At 45.7% G+C, this 27,132-nt stretch overlaps 1 protein-coding gene across 3 annotated transcripts in view; it reads left to right on the top strand.

The window, feature by feature from the left end:
• LOC141103875 (cytochrome P450 4B1-like) overlaps positions 1-24,538 on the top strand; it is a 35,194-nt gene extending 10,656 nt beyond the window's left edge. For 2 of the 3 annotated variants that reach the window (XM_073593932.1, XM_073593930.1), the window contains 9 exons: positions 2,117-2,277; positions 3,495-3,619; positions 4,839-4,990; positions 8,219-8,325; positions 12,160-12,350; positions 17,416-17,549; positions 17,861-17,925; positions 18,107-18,189; positions 22,813-24,538. In XM_073593932.1, coding sequence (XP_073450033.1) covers positions 2,117-2,277; positions 3,495-3,619; positions 4,839-4,990; positions 8,219-8,325; positions 12,160-12,350; positions 17,416-17,549; positions 17,861-17,925; positions 18,107-18,189; positions 22,813-22,984 — 1,190 coding nt within the window. In that variant the 3' untranslated portion in view covers positions 22,985-24,538. The remainder of the gene's footprint in view (positions 1-2,116; positions 2,278-3,494; positions 3,620-4,838; positions 4,991-8,218; positions 8,326-12,159; positions 12,351-17,415; positions 17,550-17,860; positions 17,926-18,106; positions 18,190-22,812) is intronic. The other variant, XM_073593931.1, reaches the window with a different exon arrangement.
• The last annotated feature ends 2,594 nt before the right edge of the window (positions 24,539-27,132 follow it).

Below are 27,132 nucleotides of genomic sequence, written 5' to 3'. Positions count from 1 at the left end.
ATATCTGTATGGATGTCACACCACTTCCTCAAACTCAACTTGTCCAAAACCGAGCTTATATTATTTCCTACCCCACATGCCTCTTCCCCTGACTTCTCTGTCAAGAGCAATGGCACAACCATCGACCCGTCCCCACATGTCAGGGTGTTAGGTGTTATCCTGGACTCTGAACTCTCCTTTCAGCCTCACATCCAATCACTTTCCAAAGCTTGCCGCCTCAACCTCCGCAACATCTCTAAACTACGTCCCTTTCTAACCAATAACACCACAAAGCTCCTGATTCAATCCCTGGTTATCTCTCGCCTTGACTACTGCAACTCCCTCCTCATTGGCTTACCTTTAAATAGACTATCCCCCCTTCAGTCCATCATGAATGCTGCTGCCAGACTCATCCACCTTACAAACCGCTCAGTGTCTGCTACCCCTCTCTGCCAATCCCTCCATTGGCTGCCACTCGCCCAACAAATTAAATTCAAAATGCTAACAATAAGTTACAAAGCCCTCCACAACTCTGCCCCCAGCTACATCACTAGCCTAGACTCAAAATACCAACCTAATCGCCCTCTCCGTTCCTCCCAAGACCTCCTGCTCTCTAGCTCCCTCATCACCTCCTCCCATATCCGCCTCCAGGACTTCTCCCGAGCCTCGTCCATCCTCTGGAATTCGCTATACCAATCTGTCAGACTGTCTCCAAACTTATCCACTTTTAGGCGATCCCTGAAAACCTTCCTCTTCAGAGAAGCCTATCCTGCCTCCATCTAACAACTGCACTATTTTCTCCATTAGCTCACCCCCCACAGCTATTACCCTTTTGTATAACTTGACCCTCCCTCCTAGATTGTAAGCTCTAACGAGCAGGACCCTCTGATTCCTCCCTGTATTGAATTGTATTGTACTTGTACTGTCTGCCCTAATGTTGTAAAGCACTGCGTAAACTGTTGGCGCTATATAAATCCCGTATAATAATAATATACGGGAGCCCTTACCACAGCACCACCGACTACATACAGATCGGGGCCGGCCAAGCTGTGCGCGGCGAGTTCTTTTTATGTGGACAATTTTTACTAAATGCGGTGTCAGTGGTGGGGGAATGTTCTCTAGTAAAGTATGGTGAAGATGTACCGGTCGGGGGGCTTGGAGGTTTAGATTTCCTATAAGACTTCTTCTAGTGCTATCTGTCCATAATGTCTCTGTGGGTCTGTGACTGAGGGGATTGAGAGCCGCTGAATGGAACCTTCCAGTATTCAGGAACCTTTCTCAGGCCTAAGGAAAAGGTGTGGAATATGGGGGGTTCGGGGTGAAGAAGCCAGCTGACCACCTCCCCCCAGTTGTGGGATAGCCATATACAATGGGTGAGGGTTGGGGTTCCTAGCTAGCAATGTATGCCTATGTAACCCTAAAGCGATCGGCTAGAGAATAAGAGACTCTTCTCTAAAAACATTCAACACCAGCCTACCGGACTTCTATTCTCCTTCAGTAATGTGGTCAGAGCTGGTCGCCTCAGTATGTTTCTTTATAGCAAGAGGCAAACTGAATGAGCCATCCCTATACCATAGTATTGTGGGGAAAAGCTCCACCTTTATCATTACAAAGCTGTCCTGGGATCCAGTCAGTGAATCTTCCTAGGCTGAGATTCTGCAGGGAGGAGGAAGCATTTCCTCAGTCTCCCCTCCCCCAGTGATCAGACTGTACATTGTAACTTTGTAGAAGGAGGAGGAAGCATTTCCCCAGTCTCCCCTCCACCAGTGATCAGACCGTACATTGTAACTTTGTAGAAGGAGGAGGGGGCATTTCCTCAGTCTCCCCTCTCCCCAGTGATCAGACTGTACATTGTAACTTTGTAGTATGTCAAAAGGTGAGAGGTTACAGCAGGGATTGATCTGTGTCAGACATTTGTGAATACAGCCAAGAACAGCACAGGCACCAGGTCCAGGAATTGATGCTGACCCTAGATGATGCCTGAACAAACATGGTGTCATCCTTCGGAAGAGAAAAGCATATAAAGGCATTGTCAGGGGGAGTCCTGTGATCTATATACCTGGAAGTCTTAGACTGACACATTACTGATGACAAATGAGGATTTATATCTGATTTTGCTCCTCGTTGTTTCCGGCAGGCCGCGGTCTCCTGGTCTTGTCTGGACAGAAATGGTTCCACCATCGGAAGCTGCTGACCCCCGCCTTCCATTATGACGTCCTGAAGCCGTACATCCAGCTCATGTCAGACTCCACCCACATCATGCTGGTAATAATAGAGAACTCCGCCCACATCATGCCGGTAATGATGGAGACTGTGGGAGAGAATTTCCTCCTGACATTTATATTGAGTCGTATTGTCCATGTTCTTCTACTGACACAAATATTCTTCTGGTGACATCCAGTGTGAGTGGCTATCCTGAGCGCTGCATAGAGGTCATCCACTCAGGGGAATATGAGGAGGCCAGAACCTCAGAACACACTGTCCAGTCGGGGGAATATGAGGAGGCCAGGACCTCAGAACACACTGTCCAGTCAGGGGAATATGAGGAGTCCAGGACTTCAGACCACACTGTGCAGATAGGAGGATATGAGGAGGCCAGGACCTCAGACCACACTGTGCAGATAGGAGGATATGAGGAGGCCAGGACCTCAGACAACACTGTCCAGTCAGGGGAATATGAGGAGGCCAGGACCTCAGACCACACTGCCCAGTTGGGGGATATGAGGAGGCCAGGACCTCAGACCACACTGTACAGTTGGGGGAATATGAGGAGGCCAGGACCTCAGACCACCATGTCCAGTTGGGGGAATATGAAGAGGCCAGGACCTCAGACCACACTGTCCAGTCAGGGCAATATGAGGAGTCCAGGACCTCAGACCACACTGTACAGTTGGGGGAATATGAGGAGGCCAGGACCTCAGACCACACTGTACAGTTGGGGGAATATGAGGAGGCCAGGACCTCAGACCACACTGTACAGTTGGGGGAATATGAGGAGGCCAGGACCTCAGACCACACTGTACAGTTGGGGGAATATGAGGAGGCCAGGACCTCAGACCACACTGTCTAGTTGGGGGAATATGAGGAGGCCAGGACCTCAGACCACACTGTCTAGTTGGGGGAATATGAGGAGGCCAGGACCTCAGACCACACTGTACAGTTGGGGGAATATGAGGAGGCCAGGACCTCAGACCACCATGTCCAGTTGGGGGAATATGAAGAGGCCAGGACCTCAGACCACACTGTCCAGTTGGGGGAATATGAGGAGGCCAGGACCTCAGACCACCATGTCCAGTTGGGGGGAATATGAAGAGGCCAGGACCTCAGACCACACTGTCCAGTTGGGGGAATATGAGGAGGCCAGGACCTCAGACCACACTGTCTACCAATGCTGGTGATGTTGCGGTGCCCAGTAATGGAAAGGTTGTGTTAGGCAGTAGATGTCTTATATACAGTACATGATGCCGTGATTGGCGGAGGTTTGAAATGATAAACATTCACTTTTCTTCCATCAGAACCGCTTTCAGAAAGAGGTGACCAGAGGGACATCAGTGGATATCTACCCCTATGTCAGTGCTATGACACTGGACACCATCATGAAATGTGCCTTCAGCTGCAATAACAACTGCCAGACAGACAGGTGAGAACATGAAGAAGGGGATAGAGAGGTGAGAACAGGTGTATGAAGAGGACAGTCAGATGAGAACTTGTAGAAGAGGACAGACAGATGAGAACACGGAGAAGAGGACATACTGGTGTGAAAAGTGTGGCATACATTCTAAGGATTAGTGACCAGAACTGGACAGAATACCCCAGATGCAGCAGGACCAGAGTTTTATAAAGGGGCAGGATTATTGTATCATGTCTGGAGTAAATCTCCTTTTTATGCACGCTAATATTCTGTTGGCTTTGCTTGCTGCAGCTTGGCATTGCATGATATTGCTCAGCCTGTCTTCTATTAGGACCGCCAGATTCTTTACCATCCTGGATTCCTCCAGAGGTTCTTTTCCTAGTGAGTAGTTTGTGTTTATATTTTTAGCCCCCCAATGCATTAATTTAATTTTTTTCAACATTAAACCTCATTTGCCATGTAGCCCCTAACCCACACCCCCTTTTTTTTTTGAGGTCTTCCTGTAAAGTTTCTATATCCTGCTGTGAAGTTATTGCCTTCCTTAGCTTTGCATCGTCAGCAAACACTGATATTGGGCTATTTATCCCATACTCTATATCATGTTGTATTAATAAATTAAATAGAATTGGTCTCAAGACGGAGCCTTGGGGTACCCCACTTACCGCTCCAGACCAGTCTGAGTACACATTATTTATCACCACCCTTTGGACACGCCCCTGTAACAAGTGTTCTATCCAGGTACATACACTATGGTCCATGTCTACAGACCTCAGTTCGTAGATTAAGCATTTGTGGGGGACTGTATCAAATGCTTTTGGAAAACCCAGATATACCACATCCACCGGCTTTATCTACAGTAGATGGCAGTGCACTTCCTCATAGAATGCTAATAGATTGGTTTGGCAAGAACGACTTTTCATAAACCCATGCTGATTACTACTAATGATACTGTTTTCATCCACTAATTCTTGGATATAATCCCTTATCATCCCCTCCTATAGTCTACATACTATCGATGTTAGACTGACTGGTCTGTAGTTTCCAGGAATATATCTCGGCCCTTTTTTGAATATTGGAATATTGGTACCAGCTTTTCGCCAATCAGCCGGTACCATTCCTGTCAGTATGCTGCCCATAAAGATTAGTAATTCCTGTCCTCAAGAGCTAACAATCTAAGGAGAGGAGCCAACCAACTCACAGGTATTTTCTTCTCATTTCTTTCTTGTAGAGATAATCCGTACACTCAGGCAGTCCTGACACTCACCTACCTGGTGAACGAGCGGCTCTGCTATTTCCCGTATCACAGCAACCTGATCTTTAATCTCAGCAAAGACGGACAGCGTTTTCACAAGGCGTCTAAGATCACCCATCAGTTCACAGGTAACCCTGAGCTGATCAGCGACCTCCTTGCATAGCGATCTGTGTATTAACGGATTGGCCCCTGTGCTGCTCCTATGTATTGTATGGGATAGACCTCCCTGAATTTTAGATACGTGTATGGCCCATTCCTACATATCCGACCATACTCAACATTCTGGATGACATGATGAGTGATGGGGAGTCTACATCCCACTTCCACCATTTCTCAGCAGAGAATGGTGGGTCGTTGCCTCTCCATACACCGCAACAAATGAGGATTGGGGGAGAAAGCACAACCAGCTCGTCTTTTCAGAGTTCAGTGGCATGAAATCGTGCAAAGTGTGGTAATTGGTGGGTATGGTGGAAGGTCAGTGTCCCTACAGAACATGGCTCATTGGAACACGCCTATTCACATCTTCCAGCAGTATGTAATGGTGAACATGCGTCTTTGACTGCTGGTCCCGGTCGTGGGTGAGGCCGACTCGCCTGGTGCACATGCGGCTTTTTGTTCTCCCTCACTCTTCTGCTTTCCCCGGACTCTCCGGTGTTTGCACTCACTAATGCCCAGGACCAGGAGGGGTCACGTTCCTGTGACATCAACATTATGGTGTTACCCCCACTTAGAAGTGAGCCATACACCCCGGTATCTCTGTATGATAACCTGAAGCTGTATACAGGTGCCTCCTGCTCCCAGGATATGCACGCCTGCTCAGGATGTGACATTTTAAAGGAGACACCACAGAGCAGTGACCCATTCCCCCAGTCCGCATAATTAACTCTTCACTCTCCTTTTACTGTACGGCTAGGTCCCTAAGGTCTCCGCCACGTGGGTCCAGTCCCGGTTTCTGGGGCATTTCTTCATTTCCTGAAACATAACAGGAAGTGAGGAGAAGTCTCCAAAGGGACACCAACCGCAAAACAAACTGACAGGGTTTAATCCAACTCTGTCTGAAGCTTACCTTAGCGTGGACCTTTTTATCTGGAAGTCTTTTTCTTACGTAGAACTGAATTCCGATGTTATAGGGCAGCAAACACACAATTCATGTTTTGTAGAACAAGAGTTCTCCAGTTCTGCCTATCTTTGGGATCTTGTTACTGGCACATGAGATGGGTTTCTTGAGGTGAGCCCAGTACCTCCCCGCCCAGCATTTTGCGTCTAGGCAAGCAGCCAGAGGAGATGAAAGGCATCCTGGAACCTGCTGCTACATTGTCTTCAGTACTTTAGAGCTTAAAATATAAATATATAAAATATTCAGAAGAGACTAGCACACCCTGGAGTTGGCATCAGATCTATGTTGGCTCACAGACCTACGCTGGCTTCATTCACATAAGTCAGCTGAAGCCCGAAGGATGGGCTGAGTATGAATAAATGTCCTTATCAGATTAAACAAGTAGCAGCACAGCAGAGCAAACCAGACATGAACAGAGAGCAGCACTGACATCTTCCACAACTCTGGTGTCTGTGATGAACTTCAGATGCAGATCACACCATTAGTTTTTATCGAAATCTCATCAGTTTGTGTATTTTACTAAGTTTTAAGTCACATGCACGTATACATAAGTATACAAATAAGTAGATTAGGAAGGGTTTGAGGTGGAAATTCAGAAAGTGTTTAGAAACCAGGATGGTTAAGAATTTAGGGTCAAGGATCAGGAAGAGTTTAGGGTCCAGGAAGGTAAAGATTTTAGGGTCAAGGATTAGGACAGTTTAAGGCTGAATATAGTCAAGGGTTTAGTGACGAAAATTGGGAATAGTTTGGGGCAAAGATCAGGAAGGGTTTTAGGCTAAGGAAGAAGTTCAAAGGATCAGGGATCAGAAAGGGTTTAGGGCTGAGGATGGTGAAGGATTTGGGCCAGAGGAATGGAAATGGTTTTAAAGTCATGAATTGGAAAGGGTGTGGTGTCAAGGTCTGGAAACTGTTTAGGACTGAGGGTGGTGAAGGGATTAGGGATGGAGGTTGATTAGGATGGGTCGAGCGTTGAGGATTGGTAAGGCCTTAGGGTCGAAGAGCAGGAAGATTTTAGGGTCATGGACCAGGAAGGGTTTGGGGTCATGGATTATAGAGGGTTCAGGTCTGAGAATGATGAAAAGTTTAGGGTTGGGGATTGGGAATAGTATGGGCTACAGGATGGTGAAGGATTTATGGGCGAGAATCAAGAAGGGTTTAGGGTCGAGGGTCAGGAAAGGTTTGAGGCTGAAATTGGGGAAAGGTTTAGAGTCGAGGATTCGGAAGGATTTGGGGTCAAGGGCCATAAAGGCTTTGGGACCTAAGATTGGAAAGGTTCATAAAGGGTTTAGGGTTGGGGATCAGGAAGAGTTTAGTGCTGAGTACATTTTTAAAGCCATGGATGATGAAGGATTTAGGGCAGAGGATGGGAAAGGGTTTGCAGTTGAGGATCTGGAAGTGTTTATGGCCGAGGATTAGGAAGGATATAGGGTCAAGTATCAGAAGGGTTTAGGGGTGCAGATCAAGAAGAGTTTGAGGATTAGGGTTAGGTTAGAGTTGAATGGGTTAGGATCAGGGATCAGCAGGGTTTAGACACTAGATTCAGGAAAAGTTTAGGGCGTTAAATAAAAGTTTTTAGGGTAGAGGACCGGAAAGGTTTAGGGTTGTGAACTAGGAAGGTTTGGAGTAGAGGAGGATTGAGGATTGGGAAGGGTTTAGGAGCTGGAAGGTTTGTGGATTGGTAAACATTTTAGGGTGTTTAGGGTATGGGATCGGGAAGGTTTAGTGTTGAGGATTGGGAAAAGTTTAGAACTGAGGAGCTGAAAGATTTGAGGGATGTAGATTGTGACGTTTTAGCATCATGGACTGAGAATGGTTAAGGGTCACAGATTGGGGAGAGTTTACAGTAGAGGATTGGGAAGGCTTAGGGGTAGAGGGCTGAGGGTCAGGAAGGGCTTAGGATCGAAGAAAAAGATGAGTTTAAGAGCGAAGATCAGGAATAGAGGGTATAAATCCTATTTTTCAAACTGGGATTTATGCTGCTACCATATTGGTTCTTGGACTCAGAAACTTGAGGGTGACAAATTAGGGTGTGTATGGCAAAAATTATGCTGCTACGCATTATTATTCACAAATAGCCAGAAATCAACAAAACCAATCAAAATGCAGCCTTCTTTTATAAAAATTTAGTCAAGCTAAAGCTGATTGGTTGCTATGGCTTACCATCCTTTGGTAATACATATACCTATGAGCCCTGACCTCATCTCTGTGTTCCTTCCTGATACAAATGTTCTGTCTTTAGACATGGTGATAAAACAAAGAAAGGAAAGTCTCCAGAATGAGGAGGAACTGGAAAAGATTCAGCAGAAGAGACACCTGGATTTCCTGGACATCCTTCTGTGTGCTCGTGCAAGTAGTCTACCACAAGCTTTCTTTGTTCCTGACTCTCCGCTCCAGGATACACTCTAAAGGGTTCTCCGCTGTCTCATCTCTCTTCTACAACTTCTTCCTCCTTTCCTGTAGTTAAGTACATCATGGAAATGGATGTAAAGTAGAACTTGCTGGCAGGAAGACTTCTTATTGTACAAGGGACACTGCCTGGTGTCTTCTCTGTATTGTAAATTAAAGCTGGCCATAGATGGATTGAATTTCAGCTGGTTCAGCAGTGTCCTTCATATTGTAAACTAAGGCACACCTGCACTGCTCAGTGTGGACTCTTGGCATGCCATGGTGCCAGAATGGATTCATTGCTTTGTACATGTACCCAGAGGTAGCCCGAGCAAAGATGTCAGTGCCAGTGGAGGAGCTGTAGTGGAGGGAAGTATAGTGGACTTTTGCTCCCCTTTAGAGTCTAGTACCAAGCCCCATGAACCACTTCCCAAAGCACCATTATTAACTGCCATCATTAACCGGGGAATACTCGGAATGGTCAGGGGTGGGTAGTGGGGTCCCCCAGTGTTCTGTCCTGGGACTAATCCTATTTAATTTGTTCATAAACGACCTGGAGGATGGGATAAACAGCTCAATCTCTGTCTTTGCGGACGATACTAAGCTAAGCAGGGCAATAACTTCTCCGCAGGATGTGGAAACCTTACAAGAAGATCTGAACAAATGAATGGGGTGGGCAACTACATGGCAAATGAGGTTCAATGTAGAAAAATTTTAAATAATGCATTTGGGTGGCAAAAATATGAATGCAATCTATACACTGGGGGGAGAACCTCTGGGGGAATCTAGGATGGAAAAGGACCTGGGGGTCCTAGAAGATGATAGGCTCAGCAATGGCATGCAATGCCAAGCTGCTGCTAACAAAGCAAACAGAATATTGGCATGCATTAAAAAGGGGATCAACTCCAGAGATAAAACAATAATTCTGCCACTCTACAAGACTCTGGTCCGGCCGCACCTGGAGTATGCTGACCAGTTCTGGGCACCAGTCCTCAGGAAGGATGTACTGGAAATGGAGCGAGTACAAAGAAGGGCAACAAAGCTAATAAAGGGTCTGGAGGATCTTAGTTATGAGGAAAGGTTGCGAGCACTGAACTTATTCTCTCTGGAGAAGAGACGCTTGAGAGGGGATATGATTTCAATTTACAAATATCGTACTGGTGACCCCACAATGGGGATAAAACTTTTTTGCGGAAGGGAGTTTAACAAGACACGTGGCCACTCGTTAAAATTAGAAGAAAAGAGATTTAACCTTAAACTACGTAGAGGGTTCTTTACTGTAAGAGCGTATGAGGAGCCATCGGTTCCATGTGCACTACAACAGTTACCCCAGATGTTGTCAAGATAACATGTTTGCTCAATTATTGGTACCGATAATATTTGTGTTTACATCAAGGAGTAATAAAGGTTAGGCGACCTACACAAAGGGTACTAGAGATTAGGTGACCCACACAAGAGGTACTAGATATTAGGACACCTTCACAAGGGATACTAGAGATTAGGTGACCCACACAAGGTATCCTAGACACTGGGTGACCCACACAATAGGTATTAAAGGTTAGGTGACCCACACCAAGGATACTAGAGATAAGGTGACCCGCAGCATGATTACTAGAGATTAGGTGACCCACACAAGGGATACTAGGAATTAGGTGACACACACAAGGGATACTAGAGATTAGGTGACCCACATAAGGGATACTAGAGATTAGGTGACCCACACAAGGGGTACTAGAAATTAGGTGACCACACAAGGGATAATAGAGATTAGGTGACCCACACAAGTGATAGTAGAGGTTAGGTGACCCACAAAAGGAATACTAGAGACTAGGTGACCTACACAAGGGATACTAGAGATTAGGTCACCCACACAAAGGGTGCTAGAGATTAGGTCACCCACTTAAAGCATACTAGAGATTAGGTGACCCACACAAGGGATACTAGAGATTAGGTGACCCACACAAAGGGTGCTAGAGATTAGGTGACCCACTTAAAGCATACTAGAGATTAGGTGACCCACACAAGGGATACTAGGAATTAGGTGACCGACACAAGGGATACTAGAGATTAGGTGACCCACACAAGGGGTACTAGAGATTAGGTGACCCACACAAGCGATACGAGAGTTTAGGTGACCCACACAAGCCATAGTAGAGGTTAGGTGACCCACAAAAGATGTACTAGAGACTAGTTGTTAGGTTAGGTTAGGTGGCCTACACAAAAGGTATACTAGAGACTAGTTGACCTACACAAGGGGTACTAGAGATTAGGTCACCCACTCAAGGAATACTAGAGATTAGGTCACCCACACAAAGGGTGCTAGAGATTAGGTGACCCACTTAAAGCATACTAGAGATTAGGTGACCCACACAAGGGTTATCAGGAATTAGGTGACTGACACAAGGAATACTAGGAATTAGGTGACCGACACAAGGGATACTAGAGATAAGGTGGCCTACACAAAGGATAATAGAGATTAGCTGATCTACACAAAGAGTACTAGAGATTAGGCGGCCACACAAGGAATACTAGAGATTAGTTGACCCACAGAAGATGTACTAGAGATTAGCTAACCTACAGAAGGGGTACTAAAGATTAGGTTACCCACACAAGTGTAGCCGGATATTCAGTGTTTTAGAATGCATCTGGCTGCTATCCCTCCCTAAATTGTTATGCTGTTGCCAAATATTCTCCCGACCAACTGGGGGAGATCCAAACTACCCTAAGCCTACAGACTCTAATACCAAACTCTTGGGGTACTGGGAGATGTAGTCCAAGGCAATGGCCATGTTATAGGGCAACAACTACTCTGAACTACAATCCAGATGGCCTGTGCAGCAGTAGGAGCCAGGGGATGCCTTTTATATTCTCTGCCACCCGGGAAAAGCCCTCTCTCTTGGCGCTATAGGAGTCGAGCAGTGCAGACTTGGTGGAGTGAGCAGACCTGTGTGGAGGCTGAAATTGACTGGGTTCAGAATGTTCTTGTGCAACCCACCAATTGGGATGGTTACCATGAAGTCGCTAATTTCTCCACATGAACTGTTCTGCCTGCAGCCTAGAGACCTTTTGATCCTCGGGACCAGCTGAACTGCTAAACAAATCACCACTACCATAGACACCATTTCAGGGTCTTCCTGTGAGGGGAGACTCAAGAAGAAGACTACAGCATCCCCCGAGTAGATGGTGAGCTGGCAAACCTGCACTTAACATCTGCTATACCGCTGAGAGCTGAATATTGACTACTTCCCCACTCTCTTGTATTTTTAAATCAGAAAAGTTTCATTGAACAATCGATTAAACAACACTCCACTCTCTTGTATAATCAGATCCTTACTGCTGTTGTCCTTACTACTTGACTTCGCCTCACACATTGCAATCATAGGGCGCAGTTTTAATACAATTCGCTAAGCATTCTTCTGGTTAACGAGTGTTGGCACAGCATAGTGAAAGGAGAGTGATACTACATCTTTACTGCCTGCAGGATACAACCACCAACCTTGGTGCACCAACATTTACCTACAGGGCCCCAACGTTAACTGGCGAAGATCTATCTTAGAGACTGCCCCTCTTGCTCAGGTTATACTCCCCCATTCTAGGTTGTTCATATCCTGACTGAAGTTCCCCTAACCAGTCTAGGCCTAGCACTTCCACCATACGGACACACAAGCAATATAGTCCTATTTTTTTGCTATCAAATCTGCCCATTCTTTTTGCCTGTTGGGTGCTCAGGGTGGTATTACTACTGTTTATGCTGATTTGGGCTATCACATCAAATATGTTGTCTTTTCTTGTTAGGATGAGAACGGTCAGGGTCTGTCTGATGAGGACCTGCGAGCTGAAGTTGACACTTTCATGTTTGAAGGACACGACACAACAGCCAGCGGCATCTCCTGGATCTTGTACTGCATGGCCCAATATCCAGAACACCAGCAGAAGTGCCGGGAGGAGATCCGGGAGGTCCTGGGGGATCGAGACACCATGGGATGGTGAGTAAGCAGCAATTTCTGATGACTGAACTGCAGAAGCTCAGAATGAAGTATGGAGGGGTGGGTTAGTGTTGTTCAGATGTTTTAGTTTCCATTCCTTATGCCACAATTCAACTAACTATACCCAATGGGCCAATGTGGGGTTAGTAAGTGCTCACTTTAGTTCCATAAAAAAATCCAAGAAGGAAGAGTATACATAAAAGACTTTCCAGATTTATTAATACAGCTTGCAGGTCCACAGTGTTTACATATGAATATTGCTTAATACTTATACGAATATTCTGAATCCAGTCCTCCCCATTATGGAGATTATCAGAAGGGCACTTTGTATAGTATGTGGTCCAAAAAATGGCATATATTCGGTTAACACAGATACCTCCTGTCTCAACGCGTTTTGGGGCAGGTGATCCTCTCACCTGTTGTCTCTGGGAAGACAGCAGACTGTTCTCCTCTGGCACACATACAACCTACATCTCAATCCCTGTGCTGGTAATATTCCTCAGGATGAGACCTCTCCTGTGTCCTCTGACCATGAGCCCGGCCCATTAGAGTACTGAGGATGATGTCCGCTGCATGTGTGTCGGGATTTTCCCTTTTATAAGCTGTGGTAATAAATCTGGAAAGAATTCTCCTCCTTCCTGGAGGTTTTATGGAACTAAACTGAGCACTTAAAAAAACCCAAATTGGCCCACTGAGCATGTTAGTTGACCTTTGTCTAGCCACTTGCCGACCGCGCACTGTGGTTTTACTGCTACAGCGCAGGCCGGCCGTGCAGAATCACACATATATATATACATGATTTTGCATTTCAGGGTAGGTGGGCACACTTTGCGTGCTCGACCATCCGGCTGTGCTGTCACTGGCTTCAGCAAATGCAGATCATGATTTATGGCCGGGACCCGCTAATCGTTGGAGCGAGTGACAGGAGAGAGCTCTGTGTATGTAAACAACACAGAGCTCTCTTCTGACAGCGACCATGTGCTGGTTTTTGTTTCCCTGCAAGGCAAGGAATAAAGACCGGCACATCCCTTAGTAAAAGCACCACACAGTAAACAGTTCACATAGTTAGGCACACATTCAACCCTTTGATTGCTCCAGATTAGGGATGAGCCGAACACCCCCCTGTTCGGTTCGCACCAGAACATGCGAACAGGAAAAAAGTTCGTTCGAACACGCGAACACCGTTAAAGTCTATGGGACACGAACATGAATAAACAAAAGTGCTAATTTTAAAGGCTTATATGCAAGTTATTGTCATAAAAAGTGTTTGGGGACCTCGGTCCTGCCCCAGGGGACATGGATCAATGCAAAAAAAAGTTTTAAAAACGGCCGTTTTTTCAGGAGCAGTGATTTTAATAATGCTTAAAGTCAAACAATAAAAGTGTAATATCCCTTTAAATTTCGTACCTGGGGGGTGTCTATAGTATGCCTGTAAAGGGGCGCATGTTTCCTGTGTTTAGAACAGTCTGACAGCAAAATGACATTTTGAAGGAAAAACTTATTTAAAACTACCCGCGGCTATTGCATTGCCGACAATACACATAGAAGTTCATTGATAAAAACGGCATGGGAATTCCCCAAAGGGGAACCCCAAACCAAAATTAAAAAAAAAAAATGACGTGGGAGTCCTCCTAAATTCCATACCAGGCCCTTCAGGTCTGGTATGGATATTAAGGGGAACCCCGGCCAAAATTAAAAAAAAAAAATGATGTGGGGTTCCCCCCAAATTCCATACCAGACCCTTCAGGTCTGGTATGGATTTTAAGGGGAACCCCGCGCCAAAAAAAAAAAAAAAAAAACGGCGTGGGGTCCCCCCAAAAATCCATACCAGACCCTTATCCGAGCACGCAACCTGGCAGGCCGCAGGAAAAGAGGGGGGGACGAGAGTGCGGCCCCCCCTCCCTCCTGAACCGTACCAGGCCACATGCCCTCAACATTGGGAGGGTGCTTTGGGGTAGCCCCCCAAAACACCTTGTCCCCATGTTGATGAGGACAAGGGCCTCATCCCCACAACCCTGGCCGGTGGTTGTGGGGGTCTGCGGGCGGGGGGCTTATCGGAATCTGGAAGCCCCCTTTAACAAGGTGACCCCCAGATCCCGGCCCCCCCCTGTGTGAAATGGTAAGGGGGCCTACCATTTCACGAAAAAAGTGTCAAAAATGTTAAAAATGACAAGAGACAGTTTTTGACAATTCCTTTATTTAAATGCTTCTTCTTTCTTCTATCTTCCTTCATCTTCTGGTTCTTCTGGCTCTTCTGGTTCTTCCTCCGGCGTTCTCGTCCAGCATCTCCTCCGCGGCGTCTTCTATCTTCTTCTCCTCGGGCCGCTCCGCACCCATGGCATGGGGGGGAGGCTCCCGCTCTTCTCTTCTTCTTTTCTTCTCTTCTTCTCTTCTTCATTTTCTTCTCCGGGCCGCTCCGCAATCCATGCTGGCATGGAGGGAGGCTCCCGCTGTGTGACGGCGCTCCTCGTCTGACAGTTCTTAAATAACGGGGGGGGGGGCGGGGCCACCCAGTGACCCCGCCCCCCTCTGACGCACGGTGACTTGACGGGACTTCCCTGTGACTTCACGGGGAATGCCACAGGGAAGTCCCGTCATGTCCCGTGCGTCAGAGGGGGGCGGGGTCACCGGGTGGCCCCGCCCCCCGCGGAGGAGATGCTGGACGAGAACGCCGGAGGAAGAACCAGAAGAGCCAGAAGAACCAGAAGATGAAGGAAGATAGAAGAAAGAAGAACCATTTAAATAAAGGAATTGTCAAAAACTGTCTCTTGTCATTTTTAACATTTTTGACACTTTTTTCGTGAAATGGTAGGGGTATAAGTACCCCCTTACCATTTCACACAGGGGGGGGGCCGGGATCTGGGGGTCACCTTGTTAAAGGGGGCTTCCAGATTCCGATAAGCCCCCGGCCCGCAGACCCCCACAACCACCGGCCAGGGTTGTGGGGATGAGGCCCTTGTCCTCATCAACATGGGGACAAGGTGTTTTGGGGGGCTACCCCAAAGCACCCTCCCAATGTTGAGGGCATGTGGCCTGGTATGGTTCAGGAGGGAGGGGGGGCCGCACTCTCGTCTCCCCCTCTTTTCCTGCGGCCTGCCAGGTTGCGTGCTCGGATAAGGGTCTGGTATGGATTTTTGGGGGGACCCCACGCCGTTTTTTTTTTTTTTTTTGGCGCGGGGTTCCCCTTAAAATCCATACCAGACCTGAAGGGTCTGGTATGGAATTTAGGGGGAACCCCACGTCATTTTTTTTTTTAAATTTTGGCCGGGGTTCCCCTTAATATCCATATCAGACCTGAAGGGCCTGGTATGGAATTTAGGGGGACTCCCACGTCATTTTTTTTTTTTAATTTTGGTTCGGGGTTCCCCTTTGGGGAATTCCCATGCCGTTTTTATCAATGAACTTCTATGTGTATTGTCGGCAATGCAATAGCCGCGGGTAGTTTTAAATGAGTTTTTTCCTTCAAAATGTCATTTTGCTGTCAGACTGTTCTAAACACAGGAAACATGCGCCCCTTTACAGGCATATTATAGACACCCCCCAGGTACGAAATTTAAAGGGATATTACACTTTTATTGATTGACTTTAAGCATTATTAAAATCACTGCTCCTGAAAATACGGCCGTTTTTAAAACTTTTTTTTGCATTGATCCATGTCCCCTGGGGCAGGACCCGGGTCCCCAAACACTTTTTATGACAATAACTTGCATATTAGCCTTTAAAATTAGCACTTTTGATTTCTCCCATAGACTTTTAAAGGGTGTTCCGCGGCATTCGAATTTGCCGCGAACACCCCAAATTGTTCGCTGTTCGGCGAACTTGCGAACAGCCAATGTTCGAGTCGAACATGAGTTCGACTCGAACTCGAAGCTCATCCCTACTCCAGATGTTAACCCCTTCTTAGCCAGGGCCATTAGTACACTGACAGTGCATATTATTAGCACTGATCACTGTATTAGAGCCCTTTCACACCGGGCCGCCCATAGCGTCGGCGGTAAAACGCCGCTATTTTTAGCGGCGTTTTACCGTCGGATTAGTGGCGCATTTCAGCCACTAGCGGGGCACTTTTACCCCCCGCTAGCGGCCGAGAAAGGGTTAAAACCGCCCGCAATGCGCCGCAATAGCTGCGTTTTGCCGGCGGTATCCCAGGGCTGCCCCATTGATTTCAGTGGGGAGCAGCCGTGGATGAGCGGTAAACACATCGCTCCTTCACCGCTCCAAAGAAGCTGCTGGCAGGACTTTTCCTGACGTCCTGCCATCGCAGCGCTCCGGTGTGAACGCCCTCGGTGTGAAAGGGGTCTTAGTGTCACTGGAGATGTAAGTGGCAATTAGGCAGTTCCCACAAAGTTTTAGTTAGTGTTAGATTGTCCTCCGTACTATCACAGTCCTGCTATAGGTCACTGATCACCACCATCACTAAATTCCAGTATATATCCCATAGTCTGTAGGCGCTATAACTTTTGCGTAAACCGATCAATATACACTTATTGGGATTTTTTTTTTTACCAAAGACATGTAGCGTTTTGGTCTAAAGGCCTAAAGCCTTTAGACCAAAGACATTTTGGCCTAAAATTATGAAGAAATTTTATTTATTTTATTTTTTATTGGATATGTTTTATAGCACAAAGTAAAAAATATTGTTTTTTTTTTTTTTTTCAAAATGTATGCTCTTTTTTTGTTTATAGCTCAAAAAATAAAAAATGCAGAGGTGATAAAATACTACCAAAAGAAAGCTCTTTTTTTGTGTGAAAAAATAAAAATGTCATTTGGGCACAGTGTTGCATGACCGCGCAATTACCAGTTAAAATAGCGCAATGATGAATAGCAAAAAGTGGCCTGGTCATGAAGGGGGGGGGGGGGAGGGGTAAAATCATATAGAGCTGAGGTGGCTAGAAAGGGTTTGGTGCCGTACAAGTTCCTTTCATGATACCGCTATAGAATGCGTGAAATATTTTTACCCCAGAAGGCGGCGTCACGCAGGAGATGCGCAGTACATGTCAGTCTCTGTATAGTTTTGCTGGTATAACTCGATGAGTCGGTGACATTGTTCTTTCTGTATGTTCAGGGAGGACCTGAATCAGCTTCATTACACCACCTTGTGCATTAAGGAGAGTTTACGTCTCTGTCCTCCTGTACCGCTCCTGGGCAGGCAACTCAACAAGCCAATCACATTCTGCGATGGACGCTCAGTGCCAGAAGGTGAGTGCCAAGAGAATGTGTGATTGGATCCTTGTGGTGCTTCTTTCTCTGTCGCACGCCTCGGGTCCAAATCAGATTAATGATGTATTCATGAATACAGAGCTGCATTGATCTGCCCGGGGTTCAGCTTCAAAAACTGGCCTACTGGTACCTTTAACGCTGGAATTTTCTGGTTTCTGCCCCATACAATGTCTTTTCCTGCTAGAGTGGAGGGGGCTAACCTTGACGTTAATGAGGATGGGAGTGACCAGCCTCTTCCTCCAATGACAATGCTGTATGATGAACGTGTCCTTTTTGTCTCTCCTTAATAGGCTGCCTGGTGTGTGTGTGTGTGGCCGGCATCCACCTCAACCCCGAATTCTGGCCAGATCCAGAGGTGACTTTTTTCTTCCTGTTTTCTCTCGCCTGAGGGGCCCCAATAACCCCCATTACTATCAGTGAGAGCTTGCTGGTGCCTGCACTGGTTCCCAGTCTCCTGACAGCTATTAGACCCCCCCCCCCAAAGTGGGCGGGGGAGTATAAGCATCTACAGCCTCCTCATATCTCTTGTCTTCCAGGTGTTTGATCCATCGAGGTTCTCCTCAGAGAATTCACAACACAGACACTCCCACGCTTACCTCCCCTTCTCTGCTGGACCCAGGTGGGTAACTGGATTATTATTATTACTATACAGGATTTCTATAGCGCCAACAGTTTACTCAGCTCTTTACAACATTAGGGCAGACAGTACAATTACAATACAATTCAATACAGGGGGGAATCAGAGAGCCCTGCTCGTTAGAGCTTACAATCTAGGAGGGAGGGTCAAGTTATACAAAAGGGTAATAGCTGTGGGGGATGAGCTAATGGAGAAAATAGTGCAGTTGTTAGATGGAGGCAGGATAGGCTTCTCTGAAGAAGAAAGTTTTCAGAGATTGCCTAAAAGTGGATAAATTTGGAGACAGTCTGACAGATTGGGGTAGCGAATTCCAGAGGATGGGCGAGGCTCGGGAGAAGTCCTGGAGGCGGATATGGGAGGAGGTGATGAGGGAGCTAGAGAGCAGGAGGTCTTGGGAGGAACGAAGAGGGTGATTAGGTTTGTGTTTAGAGACTAGGCTAGTGATGTAGCTGGGGGCAGAGTTGTGGATGGCTTTGTAACTTATTGTTAGTATTTTGAATGTAATTTGTTGGCTGAGTGGCAGCCAATGGAGGGATTGGCAGAGATGGGTAGCAGACACTGTGTGGTTTGTAAGGTGGATGAGTCTGGCAGCAGCATTCATGGTGGACTGAAGGGGGGATAGTCTACTTAAAGGTAAGCCAATGAGGAGGGAGTTGCAGTAGTCAAGGCGAGAGATAACCAGGGAGTGAATCTGGATAGATAGATAGATAGATAGATAGATAGATAGATAGATAGATAGATAGATAGATAGATAGATAGATAGATAGATAGATAGATAGATAGGAGGTGGCAAGTTCAGAGGTGGCAGCCCTGGATGTCACTGCTACCCCCTAACAGCCAGGAAAACAGCATCTACTGGGGTGGTGAAGGTAGTGCAGGAAGACCTAGACAGTTGGTGGTAATCAGGGATTCTATAATCAGACTGATAGAATAATTTCACCAGAATGGCCTCAATCAAATGGCTTGCTGTCTCCCTAGTGCCAGGGTTTGGCATGTGGTGGACCGGGTTGATGAATTACTCGGAGGGGCTTGGTATGACCCATCTGTCTTGGTCCATGTTGGAACCAATGACAGAATACATGGAAGGGGGTCTTCTGTGCTGGGGAAGAGGTTTATGGGAAGGCTGGAGGAGTATTTCATCTAAGATTGAGGGGGAGGAAGAATTAGATTATAATGAGTCAGACAGGAGTCAATCTCTATTGGAGGGTGAAATAGGGGAAGATGGGGGAGTGCTAGCGCAGGTGATAGGAAGGTTCCCATATTACAAACAACCATTGGAAATAAAAAATATGTAAAAATATGTGTGCAAAATGTGAAAACGTATTAAAGTGTTTGCCAGAAGTCTGCCATGCAAAATAGGTGAGTTAGAAGCTTTGGTGCATGAAGAGAACTATTACTTAATTGGTATTGCTGAATCTTGGCTTCATTCTTCACATGACTGGGGTATTAATATTCCTGGCTATGCTCTCTCTATTAATATTCCTGGCTATGGGGGAGACAGGGTAAAACGTAAAGATGGTGGTGTGTCTGTCTCTATGTGAGAAGTGATCTCAAAGCGAGTGTGAAAGAGTACCTAGTGGATGGAGAGTGCGATGAGGTTGAAGCATTATGGGTGGAACTGCTCATGGGTGTGTGTACTGTACTACAATGGTTATCAATGGAGTTTGTTGTATGCTCCACCCAGTGAGGAAGTGGAGACTCATCTCCTTGCACAGATTGAAAGGACTACAAGGGCTGGGACAGTAAGAAAAATGTATAAACCTATTACAAGACAATTTTATGGTCCAGTTCATAGAGGCCCCAACTAGGAATGATGCTCTGCTGGGCCTGGTAATCTCAAACCATGCAGAGCTTATTACAAATATTCATATAAAAGAACATCTGGGTAGCAGTGACCATAACATGATTTTATTTAATGTCAGCTGTAAGCAACAAACACATACGGGAAAGATAAAAACACTTTAAGAGAGCAAATTTTCCAAGGATGAGGGCTGCTCTCCAAGACTTAGACTGGGAGGGAATATTGGTATCGATGGATACAGAACAGAAATAGGAATTCTTCATAAAGACTGTATGTGATCACACGGCAAAGTATACTCCCATGGGCAATACATTTAAAAGGCTAAAAATAAAACCTATGTGGCTCAGGGCCAAAGTTAGAAAAACTATAAATAATAAGAAAAGAGCTTTTAAAAAATATAAAAATGAAGGAACACTATCATCGTTTAAATGTTACAAAGAATATAACAGAATATGTCAATTGGAAATCAAGGCTGCAGAATTTCAAAACGAAAGACAGATTGCAAAATATAGTAGGACAACCCCCCAAAAATTCTTCAAATATGTTAATAGTAAAAAGGTCAGGTCTGAGCATTCACAAAATAATCTAGAGTGGGTGACTGGGGACAAAGAGAAGGCAAATCTATTAAATATCTTTTTCAGCTCTGTGTATACAAAGGAGAATTAGGGAGCTTATGTCCATAATGGGGGTGGTAGTGACACAGCCTCAAATTATCCACAAGAGCTCAAAATTGATCTGGTCCAGAAATATTTAGACAGAATAAAGGTGATAATAACAACTGGACCAGATGGCATCCACCCACGGATTATAAAAGAAATGAGCTCTGTCATTTCAAAGCCATTGTTTCAAATTTTTAGGGACTCTTTAATGACTGGAATGGTACCACTGGATTGGCGTAGGGCCAATGTGGTGCCTATATTTAAAGGGATCAAAGTCTTTAGCAAGTAACTATAGACCTGTTAATTTAACTTCTATAGTCGGGAAGATACTGGAGAGTTTAATAAAAGACCACATAGATGAGTTCTGGCTTGAAAACAATATTTTAAGCAACAGACAGCATGGATTCATGAAAGACAGAAGTTGTCAAACAAACCTGTTTACTTTTCATGAGGAGGTGAGTAAAACCTTGGACAGAGGGGTGGCTGGTGACGTGGTAGACTTGGACAGAGGGGTGGCTGTGGATGTGGTAGACTTAGACAGAGGGGTGGCTGTGGATGAGGTATACTTGGACACAGTTCCCCTTATACAGGTCATGTGTAAGGTAAAGTCTACAGGCTGGAAAAATCAATTTGTAAATGGATAGAAAACTGGCTAAAAGACCAAATTCAGAGAGTAGTGGTAAAGTTTTGGGACCCTTACTTTTTAATCGATTTATAAATGATATTGGGTCTGGGATTTCAGTCTTTGCAGATGACACCGAGCTATGCAGTGGAATAACGTCCTTATAAGATGTCTCCAACTTACAAGCCGACCTCAATGCACTGTTTTTACTTGGGCAACTATGTGTCAGATGAGGTTTAATGTTGATACATGAAAAATTTTGCACTTGGGGGCTAAGAATATGCATCATACATACTAGGGGGAGTACAATTGGTGGAATCAATGGTGAAAAAGGATCTGGGGGTTTTGGTAGATCATAGGCTTAATAATAGCATGCAATGCCAAGGTGTGGTTTCTTTTTTGTATAAGGGTGATGTGGACTCCAGAGAGAGAGAAATATCATTTGTACAAATCATTAGTAAGACCTAAGTTTAGTTTTGGGCTCCAGTTCACAAAAAGGATATCGGGGAACTGGAGAAAGTCCAGAGACGGGCAACCAAACTGATAAGAGGCATGGAGGAGCTCAGCTATGAGGAAAGATTAAAGGAACTGAATTTTATTCTCTCTGGAGAAGAGGAGATTAAGGGGGGGATATGATCTCCATGTATAAATACATAAGGGGGATATGATCTCCATGTATAAATACATAAGGGGGGATATGATCACCATGTATAAATACATAAGGGGGGATATGATCTCCATGTATAAATACATAAGGGGGGATATGATCTCCATGTATAAATACATAAGGGGTCTATATAGTGAACTTGGTGTTGAGTTATTCACTTTAAGGTCATCACAGAGGACAAGGGGGCACGTTTTATGTCTGGAGGAAAAGAGATTTAATCTCCAAATACGGAAAGGCTTCCTCGCTGTGAAGATGTGGAAAAGACTCCCTCCAGAGGTGGTTCTGACAAGCTCAGTAGATTGCTTTAAAAAAGACCTGGATTCTTTCCTAAATGTAAATAATATAACTGGGTACTAATATTTATAGATAAAGTTGATCCAGGGAATAGCTGATTGCCTCTTATTGTTGGGGCTTTTGTTTTGGCTTCCTCTGGATCAACTGTGGGTATAGGAATGTGTATATAGAAGTTTTCTATGTGTTTCGTGTGTTTTTTTGTTTTTGCTTTTTGTTTTTTAATCTGTTGATTGAATTGGATGGACTTGATTAACTATGTAACTATATAGATAGATAGACCTTTGAATACATTTCCTCTGCTGTAATTGAATTGGCACAGGAAACTCTCCCCATAAAACGTCTGTATGTGACGTAATAATTCCGGGAAGGTGGTGGTGGGTATAACACCCAATTTTCAGGGCATTCAGGAACATAAGAGGTTATTTTCTGGAACACCTGAAGAATTAGGAGGTTAGAAGATTAGGAGGATCACCCGATAGCCGGTCACATTCTCTCCGGTGTTGAAATCGTTGGCTCTCGATGTTGCTGATCTGGAATGATCCAAAGTTGCGTTTCTTTCTAGGAATTGTATCGGTCAGACCTTCGCTATGAATGAGATGAAAGTTGCCGTGGCGTTGACTCTGAAGACGTTTGAGGTGACACCAGATCCTGACAAAGTCCCCATCAAAGAGGCCGTTCTGGTGCTGAAGTCTAAGAATGGAATCCATCTCCAACTAAACCAACTTCACGACTGAGACTGCAATCAGAATAGCGAGGAATCAGACTCTGCGTTTGTATCTGGGCTTCCTTATGTCTCATGTGCTGACATACATATATATATATATATCTTCTGATCAGGAAAGGATGGACGTTGCTCTATATATTCAGCGCTTTTGTATGATTATATACAAAAACCTCCTACCGCAGCCATTCCCTGATCATTCTTTAGTCAAATGAAATCTGATTGGTTGCTCTGGGTGATTCTTACTTTCGTATGTTTATAAACTACACTATAGTACCAAAAGTATTGGGACGCCTGCCTTTACAAGCACATCAACTTTGTTGGCATCCCAGTCTTAGTCCGGAGGGTTCAATATTGAGTTGGCCCACCCTTTGCAGCTATAACAGCTTCGACTCTTCTGGAAGGCTGTCCACAAGGTATAGGAGTGTGTCTATGGGAATGTTTGAGCATTTTTCCAGAAGCACATTTGTGAGGTCAGGCACTGATGTTGGATGACAAGGCCTGGCTCGCACTCTCCTCTCTAATTCACCCCAAAGGTCGAGTTTAGGTCAGGACTCTGTGCAGGCCAGTCAAGTTCCTCCACCCCAAACTCCCTCATCCATGTCTTTATTGACCTTGCTTTGTGCACTGATCCAAATAATTTGGTGGAGGGGGGATTATGCTGGGGGGGTTGTTTTTCAGGGGTTGGGCTTGGCCCCTTAGTTCCAGTGAAGGGAACTCTTAAGGCGTTAGTATACTAAGACATTTTGGACAATTTCATGATCCCAATTTTGTGAGAACAGTTTGGGGACGGCCCCTTCCAGTTCCAACATGACTGCGCACCAGTGCAGAAAGCAAGGTCCATAAAGACATGGATGAGCGAGTTTGGGATGAAGGAACTTGAGAGTGAAGACCGCAACCTGACCTCATAAATGCACTTCTGGAAGAATGGTCAAACATTCCCATAGACACCCTCCTAAACCTTGTGGACAGCCTTCCCAGAAGAGCAGAAGCTGCTATAGCGGCAAAGGGTGGAGCCAACTCAATACTGAACACTAAGACTGGGATGCCATTAACCACTTGCTTACCGGGCACCTAAACCCCCCTCCTGCCCAGACCAATTTTCAGCTTTTAGCGCTGTCACTCTTTGAATGACAATTGCGTGGTCATACAACACTGTGCCCAAATGAAACTTTTATAATTTTTTTTTCCCCCACAAATAGAGCTTTCCATGGGTGGCACTGATGGGGGACACTGAAGGGCATTAATAGGTGGCACTGAAGGGCATTAATAGGTGGCACTGATAGTTGGCACTGATGGGTGGCAGTGATAGGTGGCAGTGATGGGCACTGATCGGCACTGGTATGTGACACTGATTGGCACACTGCTAGGGGGCACTGATGAGGCACTGATTGGCACCACTGGTGGGCATTGATAGGTGGCACTGATTGCTGGCACTTATGTACTGTGGGCACTGATTCCTGGCACTGTGGGCACTAATTTGTGGTACTGTCAGGCGGTACTGGTGGGCACATATGAGGCGGCTTCGCCTCTTCTTCTTCGGGAGCGATGTCCCTTCAACAGAAGATGGTGATCTGCTTTTTTTTTTCTTCTCACGCTGTTAGCGTGAGAAGAAAAAAAAAACGATTACCAATCTTCTGTTTACATCACATGATCAGCTGTCATTGGCTGACAGCTGATCACGTGGTAAGGGGCCGGGATCGACCCCTTACTCCGATATGTGAGACTCGGGTGATCACAGCGCGCGGTGTGCAAGCCCTATAGGGGGGCGTGGTGAGCCTGCAAAGGGGAGGGCATCAATAAACGTACTCCCAGCAAAGAAGATCCGCGCTGTAGCCGTCATTCGGCTAGAGCGTGGATCTGAAGGTGTTAAACCATGAAATGTAAAGGCAGGCGTCCCAATACTTTGGGTAATATAGTGTATTTTCAGCAGAACAGCTCTATAAATAAACTGCAGATGGCATTATATAACTTGTGTCCATCCTTCAATTAACACAGAGCCTTGTATTCATTCATAAAATACAAAGCTTCCTCTGAATGATTGAGCAGCGCTCAGCCTGACTCAATTTTGTTTCGGTAGAAGGATGGGAAGTCTCAGTCCCGCTGCTGGAACACAGTGCTGTATACCGGATGTAGTCAAGGCCTGTACAGTTCATGCCGCTCAGCCTCAGCCGATACATCCGTCAGTGACGGGAATAGACGGTTATGACCAGTTCAGTCCAAATTACCTTTTTAAAGTTCACTAAAACATGGAGTTGGGGAACCTGAACTGACCCTAAGGTTCATCTTAGACCAGGGGTCATCAAACTACGGCCCTCCAGTTGTTCAGCAACTACAATTCCCATCATGCCTAGTCATGTCTGTGAATCTTAGAGTTTTACAATGCCTCATGGGATGTGTAGTTCCGCAACAGCTGGAGGGCCGTAGTTTGAGGATCCCTGTCTTAGACAATTGGGACCCAACACATCCATTCTCTCTGGATATTGTCACATTGAACAAATGCTGGAGAATTCATCGTTTTCCTTAAATGCACAGTGTTTATTCTTAAACCCTACAAAACCCTAGAAAACACTCGGCTCCTGGCCTTTATGATTACACCCCCCCACTGGGATATCACGCCTCCAACATGACCCCCCATAAGACAGAAAATCCTCTTCCCCTGGCCTTCTCTACCTTTCTGATTACATTCACCTCCGGGAGATTGGGGAGAGGATTTGTGCTCGAAGAGGAAGAAGATTTGTGGGGAGGTTTGTGCTAAATGGGGGAGAGGATTTGTGCTGGGACCGGTGAGCACATCTATTGGATCTCGACCCCAAATTACATGTAGAAGAGTTGGATCGATTAGGGACAAATTGGTTGAAAGTTATTATAAAGGTATAAATAGGAAAGACCATAGCTCCCAACTGTCCCTGATTTGGAGCAATCTGCCTCTGTCCCTCTTTCCTCCTCATTTGTCCCTCATTTTGGTCTTTTTAAAAAAGACACTTTTTTATCTTTCAAAAAGTGTTTTCCAGCACTAAACCTTTCATCTGATTTCTAAATTGCTGCATTTGTAAATTCCAAAAGACAATATAAAGGAATAGTAGTGGTAAAAAAAAAGCACTTGTGGGTTTAACCAATCTTGTTTTTTTGTACAATTCTCCTTTAAGGGGGGCGTGGCAAGGGGTGTGTCCTATGCCTGCATACTTTTGCTGATAGGTGTCCCTCATTCCATCTCAAAAAGTTGGGAGGTGTGGGAAAGACCCATGCATGGTGAGGGGTAAACAGGGGTCATTTATTTGCTTTAAATGCCCTTGGGGAGCATTTTACATCAGCAAAACAAAAATAAAAAGGGCATTTTGGTGTAGGATACATGACCATGTTTAGGCCCGGTTCACACTGAAGCGAGAATAGCTCCGACTTTGGTGGACTTGTCGCATCAGAAGGACCCCATTCCATGCAATGGAACTATTCTAATCGGTGCAACTTGAGTCTCCCTGGTTTAAGTGATTCGTTTTTTGTTTTTTTTTAAATAACAAACATGTCATACTCACCTCCACTGTGCAGTTCGTTTTGCACAGAGTGGCCCCGATCCTCCTCTTCTGGGGTCACCCGTTGGCGCAGGTAGCTCCTCCCTGCATCGTATAACTCCCTAGGAGAAGCACTCTCCCGGGGGGGGTGTGACCTTGTGGGCGCGCTCCCAAGTCCAGCATTTGCGTCCATAGACACAGAATGCCGGACTCGTTCCCACCCCCGCATCATTGGATTTGATTGACAGCAGCGGGAGCCAATGGCTGCACTGCTATCAATCTATCCAATCAAGAGCCGAGACAATGGGCAGAGGGAGGAAGAGCGCGTCTCCGGTGTGTGAATCACAGGACTTAGGTGAATAAAATGGGGGGGGGCTGGGGGGCCGGTCAGTGACAGAAGTTTTTTCACCTTAATGCATAGGATGTATTAAGGTGAAAAAAACAATACTTATTTACAACCCCTTTAGAAAAAGGTTCCTGCGCTACTTTTGGTCCGACGTGCATTGACTTCTGTTACCCTGTTTCCCCTAAAATAAGACCTAGCGTGATTGTCGGTGATGGCTGCAATATAAGCCCTACCCAACAAATAAGCCCTAGTTAAAATCCTTGTAGGTCTTTTTTTCAGGGTAGGGCTTATTTTCGGGGAAACAGG

The sequence above is a fragment of the Aquarana catesbeiana genome, linkage group LG07 (genome assembly GCF_042186555.1).
Source record: "Aquarana catesbeiana isolate 2022-GZ linkage group LG07, ASM4218655v1, whole genome shotgun sequence".
In the NCBI taxonomy this organism is placed as follows: Eukaryota; Metazoa; Chordata; class Amphibia; order Anura; family Ranidae; genus Aquarana; species Aquarana catesbeiana.
This window is presented reverse-complemented; position numbering and strand designations above follow the sequence as displayed.